Genomic DNA, 21,299 nt, shown 5'->3' with positions numbered 1-21,299 from the left:
GCTAAAAAATCTCAATTGTCGTTTTCCCTTTTTAATTGAAGTTTTTTTTAAAAAAGTGTTAAATATAATTTATTTTAGGTTGAGAAAAAGTGACCTATAACTTCAATTTGGAGTTTAAACTAAGGGAGTTGAAACATTATTATTGCCAGCAAGATCTTGCCATATTCACTTCATTTCTTTTTGTGGTGCATTATTGTTAGGTTTTTATCATAAAATGCTCATTCCTTTGATTAGTTTCTTATTTGCTGAGCTTCTATCTCTGGTTTATTTTCTCACATTAGTGTTGGGTTTTCTCAGTTTTGCTTTGTAGATATTTTTGTGTTTTAGTTCAGCTCTTTCTTTCTAATCTGTTAACTCATTTCCTTTCCTCTGTTCCCCTGCTTCACACACTCCCACAGCTGTTAGAAATCCTTCTGATTAAGCTCACCTGGTCCCCATATAATTTTTCACTCTTCATTTCACCCCCCTTCCCCCCTCGTTGTTCGGCGCTCGGTTCTTGCATCAAGCTTTCCGGTTGGACGACTTGTTCTCCCTGTGCCAGTCTTGTACTTTTTTTTAGTTTTTCATTAAATCATTTAGTCAACGTTCCTTTCTGTTTTTCCTCTGCCTGCATTTATCAGATAAGAAACTAGATAAGGCACCAGACTTTGAGATTGTGGTTATACAAAAACCAGCATGTATCAAATATATATGCGACAAATATCAAAATCAATCTCAACACTGATCTGTCTTATAGATTATATTAATTTGAATTATTGGTGCAACCACATGTTCACATGTTTTAAGACTGTAATATACCTTGCTGAATTTGTACAGCCATAATGAGTTGGAAGAACATCAAATCCTCATCTTAACTGCAAATAAATATTTTATACATTAACACAAACTGAATTATTACGCATTTTTCGCTCATGTACAAAACGATAAAGATTTAAACAGTTTTTTTTTTACATACACATTTTCTCCTTGGCACATAAAGCTTGTCATGAAAAGAGAGGGCAAAACGAAATGAGATCTTCTTTTGCTTCATTAAATTTAAAGACGGCATGAATATCCTTTTTTAAATATTTAACTGCTAGAAATGAGCAAATCCTGGCACAGCAAAGCTGCTGCTCTTCACTCGACTAACTCGCTATTAGACTAGAGTTGAGAAGTGAATAAATTAAATACATTTTGGGCTTTTTATTTTCTTAAAGAGGTTCAGTGAAGTTATTAACAGTAATAAATTCCCTTAGAAAGTCCACGGTACTGTATTGGCTGTATAAGAGTTAGTCAGCGTATTTTTAATTCTATATTGGCATTGGGTTTTATGAAGTAAGAAAATGGTGAGAAAATAAACAACAAACTCTTGTTGGAGTGCAGATGGTTATCTGCTGAGATGGTATTGTGTTTTTGTATAAACTAACAGTTTTTTTTACAAATTAGAAATGGTTAGTTTATAGAATTATAAACTAGATTTATGACAAATTGTTTTCCTGTCAAACTGGAAGAAAAACTAGTTATGCACTAGCTACTAAAGTTATTTTATAGCTGTAGATGGAATTTTGCTTTAATACTGAAGTACTTGGTTGTGCCAAAGCAAGACTCAATTATATGTATTTATAGACCATTAAACACTGAAATATTTTTTACTAGTATTTTTTTTTTTTTAATGTAATGTTAAACTTGTGAACCCAACTTGTTTTTTGAGCACAATATATTTCCGCCTTTACAGTTTTTCATGTAGAAAAATCTTTGCAGAGTTCAAAGCACACAATAAATTTCCAACACAGTACATTTAGGATTTTAATATACAGTTTTCAAGATAAAGTTCTTTGATAAACAAAGGGACGATTTTTTGGCTATATAAAAGCTATTTAGAAACAAGTGACTAGACTTGGGGACTACAGTGGTTGTGTGCTTACATTTTCAGGTATCAAATACAGACACATTTAGCTCAGAGTGGAGAAAGGACTCACAAAGTTCAGAGGAAACATCTCACTGACTGATTAACAAGATTCACTTCATCAATAATTTCAACCACATTACTACACACTGAGCCATTTATGAGCTATACTTTCAGGAATATGCAAAATAATAATAATCATTTTCAGAAGCCAGATTACAAGTCAGTCCCATCAGTAAACACTTATTAAATTACAAAAGAGTTTTAAATCTATTAATGTGAGAAAACTAACACTATGGGCTGCACTGTTGGGCAGTTGTTTGAACTGTTGCTTTGCAGCAAGAAGGTCCTGGGTTCGAATCCCAGCCTAAAGTCTTTCAGTATGGAGTTTCCATAAAAGCTCCAATGTATTAAGTGAGAAAACTGCACCACTATTTGAATTTATATACTATTCCTCAGTAGTGGCACGTTTAGTGATTGTGATAGTTGCCACACAGATTATAGGGCATAGTGTTGCAGAGCTGCTTAATGTAGTGCAGCCAGCACCAAACAGAGGCTACATCTACCTAGAGAGGATACAAGCTGGTTGTGTGAAGTTTGTCTGAGCCAAAGAACAGCAGTAGGCTTAATATTTTTTTTACTAGGACGATTAATTGTCTTCTAATGATGGAGGTAAAAGTAAAGTGGCTTCTGATCTGAGAGAGACTCCCAGAGAAATAGTACTACAACCACAAGAGACAGAAAAAAGGTGTTTGGCAGTGCAGAATTGTATGCAAAAAGGTCTCCGCAATATACAGTATACTGATGAACATCAAACCTGGGTCACCACAAAGTTCACGTACAGAGCATGTTCTAAAATGCTGCCTGTGCCAAATGTTTATATAGCGGTTCTTTTAAAATATCTGCTTGGGTTCTAATAAGTAACATTGTAATTTTACCCTTATGTTGACCCAGGGATGATTCGTCGACTCAGGAAAAAGACTTACAGTACAAGACACATGTAAATGCCCTGTGAAAAGCTTCATTAGTTCACCTTAAAAGCTCAAGTAATGAAACTGCAAGGAGTATTTGAGGTCAGCAAGTTTTCTGGCTATGTAAAATGTGTGTTTTTGAAAAGGTACTTCCAACAAAAACAAGGTTATTTGTGCTTGGTGCAATGCTTCTTGACAAGAAATCTTATCTTATTAATTTCCCCTTAAATGTAGTGACACTTGTGAGCTGTGCACATTATCATCTAGTTGTTGGTGGAGGCCGTGTGGGCACCGTCTGCCAAAACAGTGCTTGTCTCAATGCGATGAGATCCAACAACCCGTCACAATCCCTCATCTCCACTCAGGATTGAACTCTGTCTTCCAAGGTGTCAGTGGTCGCCCTTAACCAGCAGGATTTATCAGACTACCTCCAACACACATGGAACATCAGCCTGGGTGTTTTGTTTGTTCCAGAGTAACGATATCCACCAATCTGGCTGATTTGTGACAAATGCTGGCTGAAAATTGGGATGTTATCCCACACCAGTGTCTGACCAAGGATGTGTCAAATTGTTGTGGTTGTGTAGATTTACTCCATTCACTACTGAGGTCCCTATTTGTTACATGAAGAAATTATTAAACCGCTTTTATATGTGTTATTTCTAGTAATAACAAATAACAGAATGCAATGTTTTGGCCTGTTTTTCATAAATGTTTAAATGTTTTACTTATAAATGTGGCACCATTTAAAGTGAAATGAACAAACCTTCCTCTGTCATTAAGTATTGTTACAAGCAAGAAATAATCAACCAATCTAAAACAGAAATCTGCATGTACATGGCTAATCAAGCTATTTGGAGTTAGTGGTGCATAAAAAGTACAAGTGCCTGAATCATTACTTAAAAAAAAAAAAAAAAAAAAGTCAAACAATTTCTAGAATGTTAATCGTACTTCTATGTACGTAGCACAATGCTTACAGTACAGAAATATAAAATGGAATTATGGTAGAAAAAACATTTTGTATTTACATTGATATTACAGGTATTATTTATTGTATATTTACAATCCTTTCCTATTTTTCTCATATGTACAATGTATTGTATAAACCCTAGATTATCTGTTTTATAAATTATATTTACTGCCCTAACAATCCTAAAACCAACACTTAAATTTCTATTTTGTTATAAAAATTACTTGAGTATGCAATGTCTCAGTCTCAGAAAGAGACCTAGTAAACGCTACTAACTGTACTGTAGAATAGTGTGACTCCAAATTAAGGTCAGCTCTTTTGAACATTGTGGGGAAACTATTTTTTTCAAGGTTTAAGGGAATTCATGACAAATAATTAACCTGTGTTTTTGATCCGAAACGACACACGCAGCTCGGTTACTTGAGGTTCCAAGTCAAACATATTGATCTGCTGTTCACAGGGCGTTTATCGTAAGAGCACCAAAGAAATTGTACAGTATATATACAACCCCCAAAGTGTAAGGCATGACACAATACAAGAGTATACAGCAAATTCCCAAGTCGGTCACTTTCAGCTATATGCTATAACTAACCATTCTGTTGATGTTCACTTTATTCAATTCAGTTTGAAGCATTTTAGACCCATACCATTTGGCTTAATTCAAGTCAAATTAAATGTCTGTTTAAAATCATTTAAGTCCCTTTTAAGTTCCGCTTGTGTCCATTTTTGCAGTACTCTGAGACCAGCTCCAGTTCTTCTGGATCGACCAGACGTTTTTGTAAAACAGTCCTAAAAGTCGTTGTGTACATCCGAATTCTCCAGGACAGACACCAGTCTGTTTTTTTTTTCTGCAAACCACCAGAACCATTTTTTAAAAATAATTGTAAGCCTCACTCCCTTATGTGCACTGCTGTATCATAGGAACTGTACATTTGTACTGATTCAGTCTGTAAACACAGTTGCGTATTTGAGTAGGCAGTGTAGGCCTTTTAGAAGGACGATGTATCTGAGAGTTTGTACAAAATACACACAATTAATCTTTGTCTTGTTAATAAACAGTGGCACAATTTTTAGGTGATTAGGAATCATTCTCTTCTAGGTTGATGGTGACAGGGATTCTTTGTATATAAACATTATTCGTAAAGGCAAAGGACATTTGTGTTTACATTTTCTTTTAACAAACTGCCTTATTATTTACATTTATTGGCACCACTGATAAAAAAAGTAAAAACCCCTGCATCATAATTTCACACAGAATTTAATGTTGACCTTAAATTATGACTTGTGATAACAGCAGGAGGTTAAACCCACAGCACCCTAGCAATTCCTGTAAATGTAACAGAAAAACAACTTAACTCTTTTCTAGACAGAGTAGTTAGAGTATCGCTGAATTTTTAAATGGTAATCCTCAACTTCCTTTAAAGCTAAAGTATATAACATTTACAAAAATATGTTGCTTACATTTCTGTTAAAACTGTCACCATGTTGTGATGGTATAATCTGAGAGAGATGATCTGTGAAAAGATCGTGCTCCTTGAATTGCAGCCTGGACTACTACTACTGTCTGAAGAATTGCACGTCCTAGTCATGAACAATCAACCAGAGCCAAGAGGAGAGCAATCATCCTTGTGTATGCGCTCGTTAATGTGCTAATAGTAGAGAATCAACTTTCCTTTTCAGAAAAAATGTTTATCAACCGACATCGGTGATCATGCTAGGTATCCTAAGCATGCTTCAGGCTCTGTTGTCTTGAATCAGCTGCATCTTAGGAGAGAAAATGGGGAGGTTGTGAGCAGCATTAACAAGGGCAATTAACAGCGCTAAGACCCTCCTCCTAGCTCTGATTGGTTGTTTGATTTATTTTGATGCATATGAGTGATGTTTGTTCAGAAAACAGCAGGACCACAGGGTTTTTTCCACCAGATTATTAGTCTCATTATACTATCACAACATAGCAATTCATTTTTAACAATATTCTAAGAACAGATTTTATAAAAGTTACATGCTGCTGCTTTAAAGACATTCCTGATCAAAATTTCAAGACTGAGAAAAAAGTTATGGCTCTTCACATTTCATTATCCCTGATCACAATCAGGCTATAAATTGAACTTTAAATGCAAAACAAGAAACAAGAGCAAGAGAAAAAAATAAAAAAAGGCATATGATTGAAAATTGTTTTGAAACTCAAAAGGCTGTGCATTAGCTCCCTTCCCTAAATGCTTTCAAAGGAACTTAAATTAGTTCAATATGCAGGATGCTCCAGAAGAGCAATGTTGTTATCCTGGTAGAAGTCTTTTGTGAGAAGGGTGTTGTCAACTGCAGCACTGTCCAGTTGAAAGACCCAGTCATTATCACACAGACAAGGCCCCTTAGACAAGAGGGATGCCTGCTTCAACATCCCCACATATGCTTGACGTCACTGCACAAACAAACTCCCCAGGCCGATTCCACTGGTCTTTACAGAAAACATCTCCAGTAGGATTTATTTTCAGATGTCGTCTTGTTGTATTAAAGGGTTGCAGTCAGCATCAGTAAATGCTATCATCTGGGTTACGAAATCTGGGATCCTCTTTCTTATGATGTTTTGATGTGAAAGCGAGATTTGTGCACATATTTGACCTTTTAAAGTTATTGGTTTTAATGTCGATGTCGGTTTAATGCATTTTCAACAATTTACCAACTCTGTTTAGTTTCTTGCTCCTGATTCATCTGTTTGGATGTTGAAGTGCGACCTAAAGCCTGGTTATGATTAACCGGTACTAAATGTGATTTAAACATTTTTTTTTTGGTATTTTCCAGTCTGAGGAGCTTGATCAAGCGTGAATGGCACAGATGCTAATTTCTCTCAGCCACTTTTCAAGATGGGAAATTCAAGAAAACGTGATTAAAGAAAAGTAAGTTACAAAAATCTCAACGTCTCCGTTACAGAACTCAACTGTTGAGTTGTTTTGAGAATTGTTGCATCTTTTCTAGGGGTATCAATCAATTTGGTGGGTGCTGGAAATATGCTTCTAGGATAATTTCAGAAAAACTGGGCCAGAAGGGGAAGGTGGCCATGCCAACTTCTCCTTTCATTAGGGCACAAGTGCCCTACAGAGTGGAGGTTTGTGAGTCTTAAAGGTTTCAGGCAGGATTGCTAAAAATATGTGTTGTCCTTGTTTGAATAGCACCCAAGGCTGTGAGTGTGAAAAATATTTTGTTTTTGTTAGCCGTTCTTGGAAAATAAAGGTTAGAGTTTTAAAATGTTGAGACTTGTGGGCCGTTGGCTAAAGGTGATTTCCATTTTTGGTGTCCAACCTCATTTGTGCGCTCATTTACAAAATGCGTGGAGACTAGATAAGGCAAAATCTCTCCTAGCCAAGCACAAGAAACACAAGCCACGAACAGGCCAGTGAAATTGCCCTCCCTGAACGGGGCTGTCAGCTCAGCAGTTGGAGCCAGCAGGTGTGTAGTTACTCAGTTCCCTGCGGATAGTACTGAACGGCGACAGCTCCAGTTCAGTAGTGCACTCGTGCTCGTTATCATCACTGGCTGTGGCTGAAGAGGGTACGTGGTTACAGCAGCAACAACAGCAGCAGTCCAGGAATGCCCTCCCTAACGGACGACACAGCAGAAGCAGCAGCGCCGGTGTCACGGCGGCCCGACAGAACAGCAACAGCTGAGAGAGAAGATGCAGGACGGACATGGTGTGCTCTGGAACACCAGCCGCCATGTACGCAGATACTATGTTGCATATGTTTTCGGGCACCACGCATGCACCATACACGATTGCCAGAGCCACGACCGTGCAGTTCATCTGGCTCTCCAGCCTGATCTGCTTCTTATTGCTGCGAACGCTGGCCTGCTCGGCGTGCCGAATCTTACGTGCCGTCACCAGCGAGCACCCAATGGTGAAGAGAGTCGGGAGGCAGAAGTAGCAGCCAAAGCACCACCAAAGCCGAGCACCCTCATAGGTCAAGCCAAGCACATAGAGCATATCAGGAAGGGATGTGGATATCCTTATAATACAGCGTTCAACTGGGGGTTCGTCCGGGAGCCCTGTATCCTCTGCTACAAGCTGTCGAATGAGGAGCTCTGGGAGGGCCAAGAGGAGGGCACCGATCCAGATGACTGCCAGCTTGGCTGTTGTAGATGTGCAGTTCTCAATCATCTCGTAGTACATCTGAACATTTGTGGCTGCACGGAAGCGGTCAATGCAGAGTGCGCAAAGGGTGAAGGTAGTCACACCCAAGGAGGCAACCTGAAAAGACAAAAACGCAGGGTTAGCATTAGAAATAATGTTTGAAGGTGAATTGAATGTCAAACGGTTAATCTGTACAGCGACCTTGGAATAAACTTTAAATAAATTAAATCACCCCAATAACCTTGCTCTTCATAATTATGCATTACTTTGATCACTTACAACGCCAGTGTAATAAAAATAGATTTTAAAATAAAATGAAGTACATAAAGCTGCTAATGTTTCTTCACATTCAAATCCCAGCTCTTTCAGCTGCACAAGTTCCCTCAACATCTGTTGTATTAATTCATTAGCAGCTAAAGTGGGTCTGCATTTGTGTCCTGAAATGAACTATTTTCTTTCAGCACCAAACTTATTCTATCCACTCTTATTTTGCCTACCTTCTTCATTTTCTTTTTGTCTCACACTTGTGTCTCCTTTAATTTTTATCGTCTTACCATCTCGGAAACCTCTTTTCCTTTTTACAGAACCCTCCCTCCATCCCGCCTTTCATATCAAATTTAATTACAGCAACCAGATTCCCAGATGGCCCCGGTGAGCCAAGGCTTTGGTGCTGTAAACACATCCTTCCTGGACAGATAGATGAACATGCTCTGCAAGATGTTCAGTGTAAGTAGGCCTCCTTCACACATCAAGACACACACGCGCACACACACCCTGACACAAAGGTCCTAACCAGGTTAATGAAGGGTAACCATACGGAACTCTGAGGAGTTAGTGGGGAAAAAGACACCCATAGGCTCCAGAGCCATCAACTCTTACTGCAATCAATGTGACCGCTGAACCCGACACTGTAATTACTTGTCAGAACATCTTGCAGCTCTTATGCTTGAAATATATAAATAGAAAAATCAACGGTAAATGTTAGGCAGGTATCTGAGAGCACTTTCCAAAACACCTCAAGATTGTCAAGGCATCTTTTAGGCTGACTGGAGTCAAGACAAGCGTGGAAAGGTGTACTTTCCAGAAGAATGGAGTTTCCCTGTAAAAAGGCTGACCTCCCCAAGTTTTGTTTTAGCAAAAGTCTTTCGCTCCCCACCGAATTACTAAGGACAAAATATGAGGTGTAGATCGGTTTCAGAATTTAAATTCACCTGAAAAAAGTCGTATTCTATTGTTGAGGAAAGACTGGATTTAGTAAAACTTTGAAACTCCTGTCTGCTGAAAAAAGGCTATTATGCTTTGTGAAAATAATCTTTTGATAGCTTGAAAGGTTTACATTTGACATATTGGCCTCATTTAATGCATGTTAATATTCCACTTAAAGCACTCAATCCAGCCGAGTAGTCGTTTTTTTTTTTTCTGAAGCCGAAGGTCCTTGGGTGAAATCACTCCTTAATACGTAAGAGGCAGTCTTTCTGCAGGCTGGTTAAATCCTCAAAAAACTAAAAAGCTTCTGTGCTTCTTTATTATCATCTTTCAAATAACATTTTGCACATTATTAGAGCAAAAGACATACATCCCTTGATTCTGTGAAGCACCAGCAGTAAAGTGCTAGTGGCATTTTGAGTTTATTTAATTGGGATTACGTGGCAATAAATGTAATGCTTTTGCAGGAAACAATGTACTATTTCATGACGTAGTCTTACCCCTACAAAAATGTATTTTCTCAAATCTTAAGATTTTTTTCTATGTCCTTTAGTGCAGCTTTCGCTCTGTTCAAACACCGACTCTTCAGTCCAACAATGTAACTCGCACATTTATTGGTCAGTTAGGAAAACGGCGAATAATGTATATATAATTTGTTTCTCAAATATGACACAAAAATATATGGCATGTGTATGTTAGCCTGTCAGATTCCTAATAACAAACAGGAGCAAGTGGTTTTTCAAAATTAATTTAGTTTAGTCATAAATCCTCATATTTAATAAGAGCAGACTGCACCAATGGTTAACAGCCATAACAAATGAAAATCATATGTACATGCATATAACAAACACAATTAATTAACACCAGTTTTTGGTTAATCGTCATAATTCACCATAATACTTAGCTATGGTATTGTCAGAATTTGCTGTAAATCAAGGATCCGTTGTACTTTATATCAATGTGTCAGGTTATTGTTGGTGGTATAATGGTGTGGGTGCAGGGGTGAAAGTAAGGGGGTACGGCAGGGTACTGCGTACCCCTAAAAGATTTAGCCGGGGTACGCAGTACCCTCAAGAGAGGAGCGGCTGTCTGCTGTAAAAAAAATCGATGGATTCACAGTGCAGCCGTGAGTTCACCCACTAATCAGCCGTGACTGATTAGTTTTTCAAGAACAATCTAAAACACGACTTAATCAGTTAATAGCTTTTTTTCTCATTTCATATTGTTTCTGAAGTGTTCGTGCTTTGTAAAGCAGGGCCACAACATGTCAATCGCGGATGGTTTTGAGTCGATCTTGACATTAGATGACAAACTGAACGCCGCCAGGAGGCTGAGAGCAGCACGCCCTCCTCTGACTCCTTATCAAAATGTTCGTAACTTTATTAAAGAACAATAACAAAAAAAAAAAAAAAAAGCGTGTTCAAATTAATGACATAACAATAATTACTGAGATTACTCAGTAATTATTGTTTCAACAAGGTGTTGTGCAATTCTATGCTTCGGTTCCATTACCAAAATAACAGCAGAGCAGGAGTTTAAAATTAACTAATCAACCACTGCTGTGTTCAAAGGAGCGCTTATTAATGATCGCAAAATAAATATCAAGCCTGAAAACCTAATATCGTAACGGACTGAATATTATGTTTTTAACGTAATCTCTGGTCGGCCTGTGGAGCGTAGGCGGTTGCCATAGCAACGACTGTGCTTAGATGACAGAGACAGAGTAAAAAAGGTGCGAGTGGTTTAGAGTTGATAATCTGTTCGGGTTATTTTATCTTTGTTTACCTTTGTCTTGGCTCATCACAGCCGCTGTAGTTTCTGTACGTTCAAAAACGACAAACTTGGACTAATTACCTCATTCTTTGTGAGTATACGTCATTTACAACAAACATCAAACACGGTAAATATGTTTCATTAAGTATTTAACAAACAAATGGCTTCTACCGTGATAATTATGTGAAATTAAATTAATTGTCTAATATAAAAAATAGTTTGGTGCTTTGAGCTCAGAGTCTGAGAGGCTTTTCCTTTATATCAAACTTTTTTTTGCCTCTTATTTAGTGGAAATTATTTTCTCCAAAATAATAACCTTTTTCAACCTTTATAGCTCCACTGTTGAAAATGAGGCTCTAACATTCACAAATGACTGTTAAATAAAATCCAGTCCAACATCTGGTTTGAGGTGATTCCTCTGGAACCTGTTGGAGGAAAAATATCCCAACTTCAGAAGATGTGCTTTTAACCTAACAGAGCTCTGTGGTTCCTCCTATCAGTATGAGAGTCAGGGTGAGGAGGCGCCATGTTAGGAAGATGAAGTGGAAGCTGCAGGATCTTCAGAACAAACAGGTCATGATGCTGGGCTACTGATTATCCCTCTGTCTGGACACAGGATCAATAGAACCAGTTTAAAAGCTAAAATAAATGGTTATATGCCAGACATGGTTGACTCCATGGCATGATGTTCAGAATTTAGGTCTCATGGCATCTCAAGGTGTCAACATTGCAGCCAGTGGGCTGAGGGAAATACAGCTTTATTTTGTAGCAATTCAAGAGCTTACGCAGCTTTTATCGCTTCGCAAAAAAATTCATTAGCACAGAAACTCCAAAGCACACAAAGACATATATATATATATTTATATATATATATTTTGTCATAGTACCCCCAAGAATTTAAAACTACTTTCACCCCTGTGTGGGAGATGATGTTTGGCACATCAGGTGTACTATTAAATACCACTGCCTACCTGGGCATTGTTGCTGGTTGTGTTGATCCCTTTATGGACACTGTGTACTCATCTACTTTCATCAGGTCAGTACATCCAGTGTTGACCAGTTGTGCCTTCTTCTATATTTATAAAATGTTTATATTTTACATTTTTGATGTGAATAAGCATAATAATTCAAATTGCTTGGTATGACCCACTTCTGAGTCACAAATAACCATCCAGTATACGTGCACAGGTACTTGCATATGCTGAATATTTCATGGCCTGAGAACAGGGCTGGAATGAGTTTAAAGGCTTCCTCGGAGGCTCGAGGCACCCAGCTTTGATCAACAGTGTCAGACTGGAAAGCAAGGGCCAGGAGAACAAGTATAGCTTTGTACTGGAGGGGAGATGAGGGAGTGAGATTGTCCAAGACTCACGGCTGGTGAGGTGTCGAAGCTGTTTGTTTGTACAGGAACATATGCAAATGAAAGGGTGAGAAACAATGGGGAAAGAGCAGACAAACAAAGACAGAAAAAAATAACACATCTGTGAGTTATAGACAATGCAAAGAGACAGAAGGAGAGAAATAAGTCATAACGTCTACAGAATAATTAGCAATGTTAATGTGGCATTTGGTCCCAACAGCAGACCCTGTCATGTTCGCTTTACCTGCAGGTGAGAAAACAGGCCAGGTAGCCTCAAGACTTTAGTCTCATTATTTCTAACAATAATGACAAAATAGTTGGTACGAAGGGGTCACTTACTATTTAAGCAATGCATTTCAGGATGACTTCAAAACAGTATTTATGGGTAAAAGGAAATATTTTAGTAATGAAAAACCCTTTGATTGTCAGTACACATTTTTTTATGTTTCATTTTTCTATTTGCACAGCAAGTAATTGTCCACCTGTGCTATTTTTAATAACGACCCATTAACTCCTTAATTAAGAGCTGGTGGTACAAAAGGTCTTGATTTAAACTGAGTCTTAGCAAAAATTGGTTTAGCAAATGTGGACCACAGCCTGACTGCAGGCACTGCCAGAGGTAATGGGTGCTCTCAAGTGATGTATAGGCTGACATAAAAAACAATGCCCAGCTACCACCACAGTCTTTAAGTAATAGAGCAGGCAGAGAAGGGGTTACTCCACCTGCTGCACTTATTCAGAGTAGAGTATGACCCAGTGACTGCTCCAGCAGACCATTACTCCAACTACAAGTCCCAGCTCTTTGACACTAGCCATCTATAAGTTTGGTTGGGAGAAAAACAGAAGTGTAAAAAGTAGGTAAACAAGCATATCAATAAATGTACGTCTAAGGCAGGAAGTCATCAGACAATGCAAAATCTCTTACATCTAACATGTTTTATGTAGCTTCAATAGTTACAATTACCTTATCCCTATATATATTATTTCCATTGTGCTATTTTCATCTTTAAGTCTCACTTTAGGCATCCTAAATGTTGTAGGGTTTGTGAAACAGTGGTGTGTGTTTAATGCTTCTATGTGTAATAGATATGTGCATGCAGATAGGCAAAATGAACCAGTGTGGGTACAGATTCTGTTTTGCATGAAAAATCGTCTCTTGCAACACTGATTGATTCTCTATCCTTCTCTGGAATAGAATAAAACATTGATCTTACATTTGAGCCCATCTAATCTACCCAGCTGACTAATTTGTCTTGCTAATTTAGGACTGTGCATCTCTGATGGGTTGTTATTGAAAAGTGAAACCCCCTTCTGCCACAGACATGCATTTGAGTGGAGGAAATGTCAGACTGACAATTCTATTATATGACTGTCTTGAAGCATTTGAACTGCATAGGAGAATAAATCACTGGTTACCACTTCTGTCTGCACAGAACGGGCCACTGAGGCTACAATTCACACAAAATCACCCAGAATATCAGATTAGAAAATTTGAATGTTACTGTTCGTAACATTCAAATAGAAGAGTAAGATTTTTTTCTAATCAGTATGAAAGCATCAATCTATCAGGGTGATGTTGACATTTTCTTGGCATGCTTAGTCCCAACTGAGCACGATTTTAGTGTCAGTATTTTTGCCGATGTTGTCCATTCCATTAATACCTCAGAGTACCTATTTTCTAATGACTAGTTTCAGCAGGATAATAAACCATGTCACAAGTCCTCTCAAAACGGTTTCTTTAACGTAACACTGACGTCCAATGTCCGATATAAGTCAAGTTTCAATAAATTTTCAAGTCATGTTTGGGGACAGGAGATTTTCTTGATAGGACGATGTTTCCAACAACAGCCTGCAGTTGGCTCCTTAACATACCTGCTGCCTAATGTAGCTTTGAAGAATATTGTGTAGTTTGATGACTCTGTGTTTTTCCTGACTGGAAAAACTTCCAAACAAACAAGTTTTCTTTCTTGCAAGCAACCAAGACATGTTGGAATAACATAAACTTAATTACTCCATACTCTATTCAGGTCTTTCTGAAACCTTATAAAAGTTTGAGCCCAACAAAAAGTGTTTTACAAACCTTAGTACAACTTGATACGATGCCTATTTCAATCAGCAGGCAATTACACTGTTTTTCACCCTCCTAGTAAATAGATTGTTTCAGTTGTTCTGGATGCATATTAATTATGCGAGTCAGAACATCAGAACATTTTGTACATGTCGCCTTTGAGATATGAAATATTTTTGTGCTGTTTACGAGTGGGAGCCCAGAATGGATTTACAATTTAACTCCATTCTGTTAACTCGCTCTATAAATTGAGTTTTTATCGGGGGTTTTTCAAGAGAACTGAAAAGAAAATTAAAAAAAACTGACAGCAAATGGAGGAAATCAATTCTGCTTTTGTGCAAGTAAACGTACAAAGATCCATAGACTCTGACACATCAGTACCATAAGTGCTCCTTTCATTGAATTAAAAGCAACAATGCTGTATTTCATCGCTTTTGCTCCAGTACGCTACAGTGTGTTTGGGGCTATTTTTCCAATACTTTTTCCTCCCAATAAGTTCTGTCCTAACCTATGGCAGATTTCCTCTAGACATCAGAAAAATCACATTTCCCCCTCAGCATAAAGTGTCTACTGGAGGACTCCCATTCCAGGTCATTGATTTCTGCCTGGGAGTGTTGTAAGGTCTTGTGCTGCCGCAATGACATTACAGAATATGTTGAAATCTACAAAGACCTGCCATATGCTAATGTTTCTATGTTGACCTACAACTCCATAATGACAATGATCTAATGAATATTTTAGGCTTACATGGATAATTATCAGTTTGGTTAATTGCACCCAACAGCAAACCCAAACTTTACTGCAAGCTGTTGTCTGATCTTGTTACAACACGTAGAAACACAGTATCTGCTCATCCATAGACAAAGAACTAACTGAATGAACTATCATGAATTATAGATAATGCAGAGCTGCTAATTACAAATATGAATAATTAAAACCATTAACCATCAGTCATGCTCTCATGGACTAGCTGAAATTGAATAGAGGACGAGTGCCTTCATACAACATTGGGTGCATGTTTTATCTTTATCTGTACATATATTTAGTATCATGTGTCTGTGTGTGGCCAAATGCTCTCTGATTGGCTTCAAGTGTGTGGATCTGTGTACCGTCCCCCTGAGGGTTGTTTCTAATCACAGATAGCTGATGCAAAGAGAGCAGGGAGGGGGTGCGAGGGGAGAAAATCCTCGGGCAGTGATCAGTGAGAAGGCTATCCCATCCATCTGGAGGATGAGCACAGTCTACTGACTTTTAGTTTTTGTGTTTGTGAAGGTTAAAAGACATAAGTGAAGATGATTACCTATTAGGGCCTAGCAAAAGTTATTTCATTCACTATGGAGTTATTCTTTAAACATAAAGGCATGAGGAATATTATAACGGTGTGTGAGCTCTTTGTAGTGGCTTCATATACTGATTCATTACACAGTAGCGCCATGAAATCGAACTTGTGATTTTGATTCAGTCGCTTCGAGTTTGTGTGCCAGTGCACATTGAAAGTAGTGACTGTCAAGGTGATGTATGTCCTGCCATTACTAAAAATTTCAACACTATATATGAATCTACCTCTGGCTGCCTGTGTGCTTCTCAGAGACCCTAACCACCTCTCTTTCTTCTCCTTCACAAATCAATAGTTCCCTCTTTTTTCTTTACTCCTAGCTTTTGCCATGCTCACGACTCTGGAACAGGTGGAAAGCAGCTCTGAGCAGCACAAGCTAGATGGGGAAACTGACTGCCCAGATTAAAAAAAATTAAAAATAGAAAATTATGATCTAACCTAGCTGCTTATAATGCCTTCAAAATTAAAGAATGCATCCTTTTCCCTAAGCTTTGATACTATAATAGCTATAATGGCTATAATAGAGGTGCACAATATTAGATAATATTGTAATCCCAGAAATAATAGTGAGAAATATTGCGACAATATTAGGGTGGATTAAGAACCTATTTTCTTCTTTTCGCTCTTCCAACACTGTGACCTTCAGCACTCTTTACAATGTCATTTGTGATTGGTGTGAGGATCTACTGCTGCGATTGTTCAGTTGGCTAAATATTACATTACCATGTAAACTGGAAGTTCATACCACTTGGAAATATATTATCCTACTTTTATTAGGTTCCAAATAGACCTTTGCATTATGCACACAGTGATATTGCAATTCTGACAGAATTGCCATTTACTGTGCAACCCTAGTGGAAGACATGGCGACAGGTTAGCTACATTTACTGCCGTAGCAGGAATGCTCCACAATGATCCATGTCATTTACAGTAATGTTTTGAAGTTTTAAAACAGAGCCGTTCCAGAATTTTGTGCAAAAACATTGGAATCCGTATTTACCCAAAGCTCTCCTTAGTATCTGTTGCTACACAAACTTCATGATGAGGTGCAGATGACAGCAACCTCTTCTACAGAGATGTTCAGAATTTTTCTGCAAATGACGTTTCCCTAAAAACATACGGAGCTTCTTTAGTCCCAGCTATTCAGCTCCACCTCTAACAACTGGGTCTGTCAGGAGCAGCTGGGAAGTGGAGGTGGGGGGCTGCAACTGAGGAAGTAGACAACATGTGAGCACACTTAATCCTTTTCATATAAGTGCATCACACAGCAAGATCAAAATGACTGAATTCTAAGATGAAAAATAGAATCTAAGAGAAGCTCAAGGCATTGCTTGGTCAATCAGACCAATAGACTCAGCACAATTATTCTGGCCTCAGCTCCTGAAGTACCATCACAAGTAATGATCAAAAGTAACCAATCATTAAACGCTCACAAGTGTTAGCATAATATCGCAAGCACCAGCAGATGCCTAAAGCAGTGAAATTGGAAGGTATGAGAGCATCAAACAAGACAAAAGAACATCAAGGTTTAAGGCACACAGACTGCATATTTTTTCCTTCCTTTATTCGTAGATAACATGCCTTCCTGTGCTATTCCACTCAATTGAAATCTCAGTCTGGAAGTGACTGAGCTGCAGTCACTTAATAAATGAATCAACATGTACTTTGATGCATTTCTCTTGACTTTAAGAGATTATATAGTCATTGGAATGTTTAATTTGATGCATAAATGAAATTATGCATTCATTTGCAATTATATATTGCAATTATTTCCATATTGCAAGTTTTGGAAATCTTGCAACTTGATTTTCTGTCAGACTAAAAACTACTAAAAATGAAGTTGTAGCACATTCTGGCTGATTGATTATAGTTCTTAGACTTTGGAGAGAGTCAAAATTTGAGTTATTGGGTCAAGCTGTCAAGAAAACCAAAGGACATCTCTACTTTAAAAATAAAAACTTAAAGTTTCAAATCATTTAGTGATGGGCCAATATTTTTAGTTTACTGTTTTGAATAACTTGTTTGCACTTACAGTAAAATAAGTGTTATGGATTTTTTTTTTACTTGGCCTTTTGTCACTGATCTCTTTCCCATAAATGCCAATTGCAAAAACTCCAATTATTGCCGATTAGTTTTGGCTCAGTTATCAGTGTCAGGCATAACAGTCGAGACGAGCTGTCTGGGGAAAAAAGCAGCCGCAAAGCATACCGCAGATAATGCAAGATGGCTGGTTTCCCAAATTTTAGATTTTGTTCAGTTTCCCTACAATTTTACAGCACCTCACAGCAGAAGATTGCTTTCTCTTTGAGGCTGAAAAAATTCTACCCTCCACTGAACGCTGAATAAAACGAGGTTTACCAAAGACGACACCACAGGGAACCTCCACTCTCGGCGGAGGCTCATGCAATCTACTCATTTCATATAGACATGCTTGTTGCTTGTGTCTATGGTTGCACGTGTCTTCTCTCCAAATGTTGATGCCGACATCAGTAGCTTTGTTTTGTTAGGAGAAGAATGAAGTCTGTCCCCACTGAAGGAAATAGCCTTAGGTTATATTAGTCTGTTTTTACACATGCATGCACACACACTCAAATAAACCGGGACCTGACCCCGTGTATGTGCTGTGATGATTTCATCTTCCCATGAAATAAACAGGATGGAGACAAATAAGCTCCTTTCTTTTACAAACACATGTACTTCATTAAGCGTGTCAGGAGGTTATTGAAAGACAATGCAGTCAGTGTCAGTCTCTGATCTTACAATATTTAAAACATATGTGATACCAAGGGGTTTGGTGAGTCAGACCAAATGCCAATAAATGCTTATTAATATTGCATAGTCAAAAAAATTGTGAAAAATAAATCTCTGCATATTGAATGATGAGCAACAGCAAAATGGCAATAAATTATATTGTAAATTTGATTCTCAAACTTCTTTACGTCAGTAAATGCAAGGGTCTCAAAGTACAACTATGCTGACAAACATTTTTAAACAGGACTTTATAAGTACAACTACTTCTTCAGATTTTCAAGCCTGATAGTACTTAAAGGGATTTATGACTAAAACGAAATTTTAACCTCTCTTATCCATTCCCAAACCTGTATTCATGTATCTTTGGGTCCTTTTCAGCCATAATATATTCATCTTTTAAATGAGTTTCAAACCTTTGTTCCACCTTTCAAATGATGGGAGCTATTAAAAATGAGGTTTGGGCCTCTGGGAAGAAAGCACCTGGTTTGTACAAAAGGCATTAAATTTGACACTGGTGTAACAGGAGGAGGTGAGCTCACAAAGGACATGTTGTAAAAAACTGTAAACAGCCCATTTGAAGCATCTCTCTAGTTCGTAGATGGAGAGCGTTTAAATCTTTGGAGCCTTCTGTAACTGAAACCTCTTCGAAACTTGACTTATATGAGCATGCAAAGCAAGAGGGAACACTCTGAAAGATCATATTTCTCATTTGCTATTTTAGAAGTGTGATGCCAATTAGAAAAAACACTGATTGCCTCTTAACGCAATAGAACCACTTAAAAGAAAAAGTGAACAGAATTACCTCCACGTATGGCACCACTCTGCAGGTAAACTCCCCCAACAGCCATGACTTCGTGAGCTCATGGAAAACCACCATGGGGAGGCAGAAGAAGATGAGCACAAAATCCCACACGGCCAGGTTGGCCAACAGAGAGTTGGAGATGCTTTTCATGTAGTAGTTCTGGCACACGATGCACAGGATGGCGATGTTGCCCGCTATGCCCACCAGGAAAATTACGCCGGATACACATGTGATCGCGTAAGCGCCAAAAGTTTCGGTCGTCACTGGGTAGAACGGGTTCTTGATCTCGTCTCCAAAATCCGGCGAACCAGGAGGGGTGATCGGAGTGGCATCCCACGGGTTCTCCTCCCTGAAGGTGAAAAACTCTGGCCTCCTGGTGAAGAGGTCAAACGGGAGGTCGGTGGAGGTGAGAGCCACCGGTTTGGGGACGGGTTCCCACGGAGGCATAACTACAGCGCTTCTGTTCTGCTTGTTTCTCCACCTCTTTCCTGCCTTTGAGCCTCTCTGGTGCTTGTCCCCCTCCTCCGACACCCCTCCTCCGTCTTCCCGAGCCATTGAAGGAAGCTTAGCCGCATTGTAGTGTCCACCTGCCGGCGTCCCTGCACCATTCAACTTTATCCTCTTATTATGGTGGCGCGTCGCGTCCCAGTGGGACAACCCGCCAGGATCCTCCACGGGTGTCACGCTCCTATTGAAGTCGCGTTTAGCGTGTCCGGCTCGCCTCGTTTCCCCCACTGCCGCCCTCTTCCACGGTCGAGTGGAGTTAAGGGTCGCACCTGTAGCGTATCCCGGGAAGAGCGCGCGGTCTCGGGCTTTGTTTTGGCGGCTCTCCCGGGGCGGACCGTGGAAAGTCCTGCCAGAGTAGCCGCCGCTGTTACTGTCGTCTTGGCTCCCAACTTCTGCATTACTGTTTTTCAGGGATAACAACACATGTGCATGGGCGAGTGTTATAACTAACGTCCAAGGCTGCAGAACCTGCATGATCCAGGAGTTATATCACCGAGCGCAGCTTTAGTCCATCCTCATGATGAGCTGCATCTGCAAACCCCGCTGCAAAAAATATCCCAACAGCGCCGTGTCCCCGTCAGCTTTCAAAGAGTTGATATTGTCGGATCCGGAAGGGAGTCAACAAATAACGCAGAATGATGCATTTCCAAGCCCACGCTCTGCAACATTTATTTTCCAGTTGTGCTTCTGTCTGAGTGTTGGTTCACTGGGTTGGGTCGGCAGCAGCAGCGTCAATGCGGTGCAGTCGGTGTGTAAAGCCCGCTAGACTGTGATGCACTTGGAGAGGAGGGAGAGGGAAAGAGAGAGGGGGGAGCGGTTGATGCGCTCTCCTTATCTTCCTTCCTTCGTTTTCTGTCCTGGTATAGGACCGTGCGCTGCAGGAAAATGGACTCCCCTGGCGGCTAACCCCGATCTGTCATCCCTCATCCATCATGGAGCATCCAGCAGCCCCGGAGCACACTACGGCTGTTGCCTCCTCCCCTCCGGCAGAGAGGAGCATGCCACGCCCGGAAAGACGTGCTAATAAATACATTACCCGTTTTTTTTTTTTTTTTTTTTTTGTTTTTTACGGTACGTACAGGCGGCGCTGTGACACAAATTGAGCACGATTTAGGTAAATAGCGTAAATTTTTGGTGGAACAAAAGCAGCGAGTGAACTTAATGAAATGCATTTGAACACTTCAATCTTTAACATTTTGTCATGTTCCAACTTCAAACGTCAATGCATTTCATTGAGATTTTATTCGATAGACTTACACAAAGTGGTGCATAATTAGCAATAAAAATAGTCCAACACTCATTAGTGTTGCAGTAAATTTTATTTTGTATAAATTGATCATTTGAAAACCATGAATGTTTTTCTTGCACTTCAAAATTATTCTTCCATTTTTACAACCCCAGAAGTTTGGTTGTAATGTGACAAGACCTGAAAAACTCAAGAGCTATAAACACTTTTTGAGAGGCACTATACTTTCTAATATTATGGCCTTTAACTACCTTACTTTGTCTCTTACTTTTGTCTCCACTTCCTCAAAATGACTGGCTTT

The 21,299-nt window shown here is 39.1% G+C and overlaps 2 protein-coding genes across 7 annotated transcripts in view; one reads left to right on the top strand and one right to left on the bottom strand.

Annotated features, from left to right (window-relative positions):
* The window catches only part of LOC103459423 (secretory phospholipase A2 receptor-like), a 247,926-nt gene that overhangs the window by 29,381 nt on the left and 197,246 nt on the right, over nucleotides 1-21,299 (top strand). The gene's annotated exons all lie outside the window — the stretch shown is intronic.
* gpr37b (G protein-coupled receptor 37b) lies at nucleotides 1,772-20,789 on the bottom strand. The gene is made up of 2 exons (XM_008400954.2): nucleotides 19,246-20,789; nucleotides 1,772-8,066 (listed from the first exon to the last, which is right to left on the bottom strand). The coding sequence occupies exons 1-2, from the start codon at nucleotides 20,224-20,226 to the stop codon at nucleotides 7,251-7,253; spliced, it is 1,797 nt and encodes a 598-aa protein (XP_008399176.1). The 5' UTR covers nucleotides 20,227-20,789; the 3' UTR covers nucleotides 1,772-7,250.

The sequence above is a fragment of the Poecilia reticulata genome, linkage group LG23 (genome assembly GCF_000633615.1).
Source record: "Poecilia reticulata strain Guanapo linkage group LG23, Guppy_female_1.0+MT, whole genome shotgun sequence".
Taxonomy (NCBI): Eukaryota; Metazoa; Chordata; class Actinopteri; order Cyprinodontiformes; family Poeciliidae; genus Poecilia; species Poecilia reticulata.
Note: the sequence above shows the minus strand (reverse complement) of the source record. Positions and strands in the feature narration are given on the sequence as shown.

Coding starts and splice junctions, on each gene's coding strand:
- gpr37b (XM_008400954.2), bottom strand. CDS start 20,226: ATGCAGGTTCTGCAGCCTTGGACGTTAGTTATAACACTCGCCCATGCA. Junction 8,067..19,245: donor GAGTGGTGCCATACGTGGAG/GTAATTCTGTTC, acceptor TTGTCTTTTCAG/GTTGCCTCCTTGGGTGTGAC.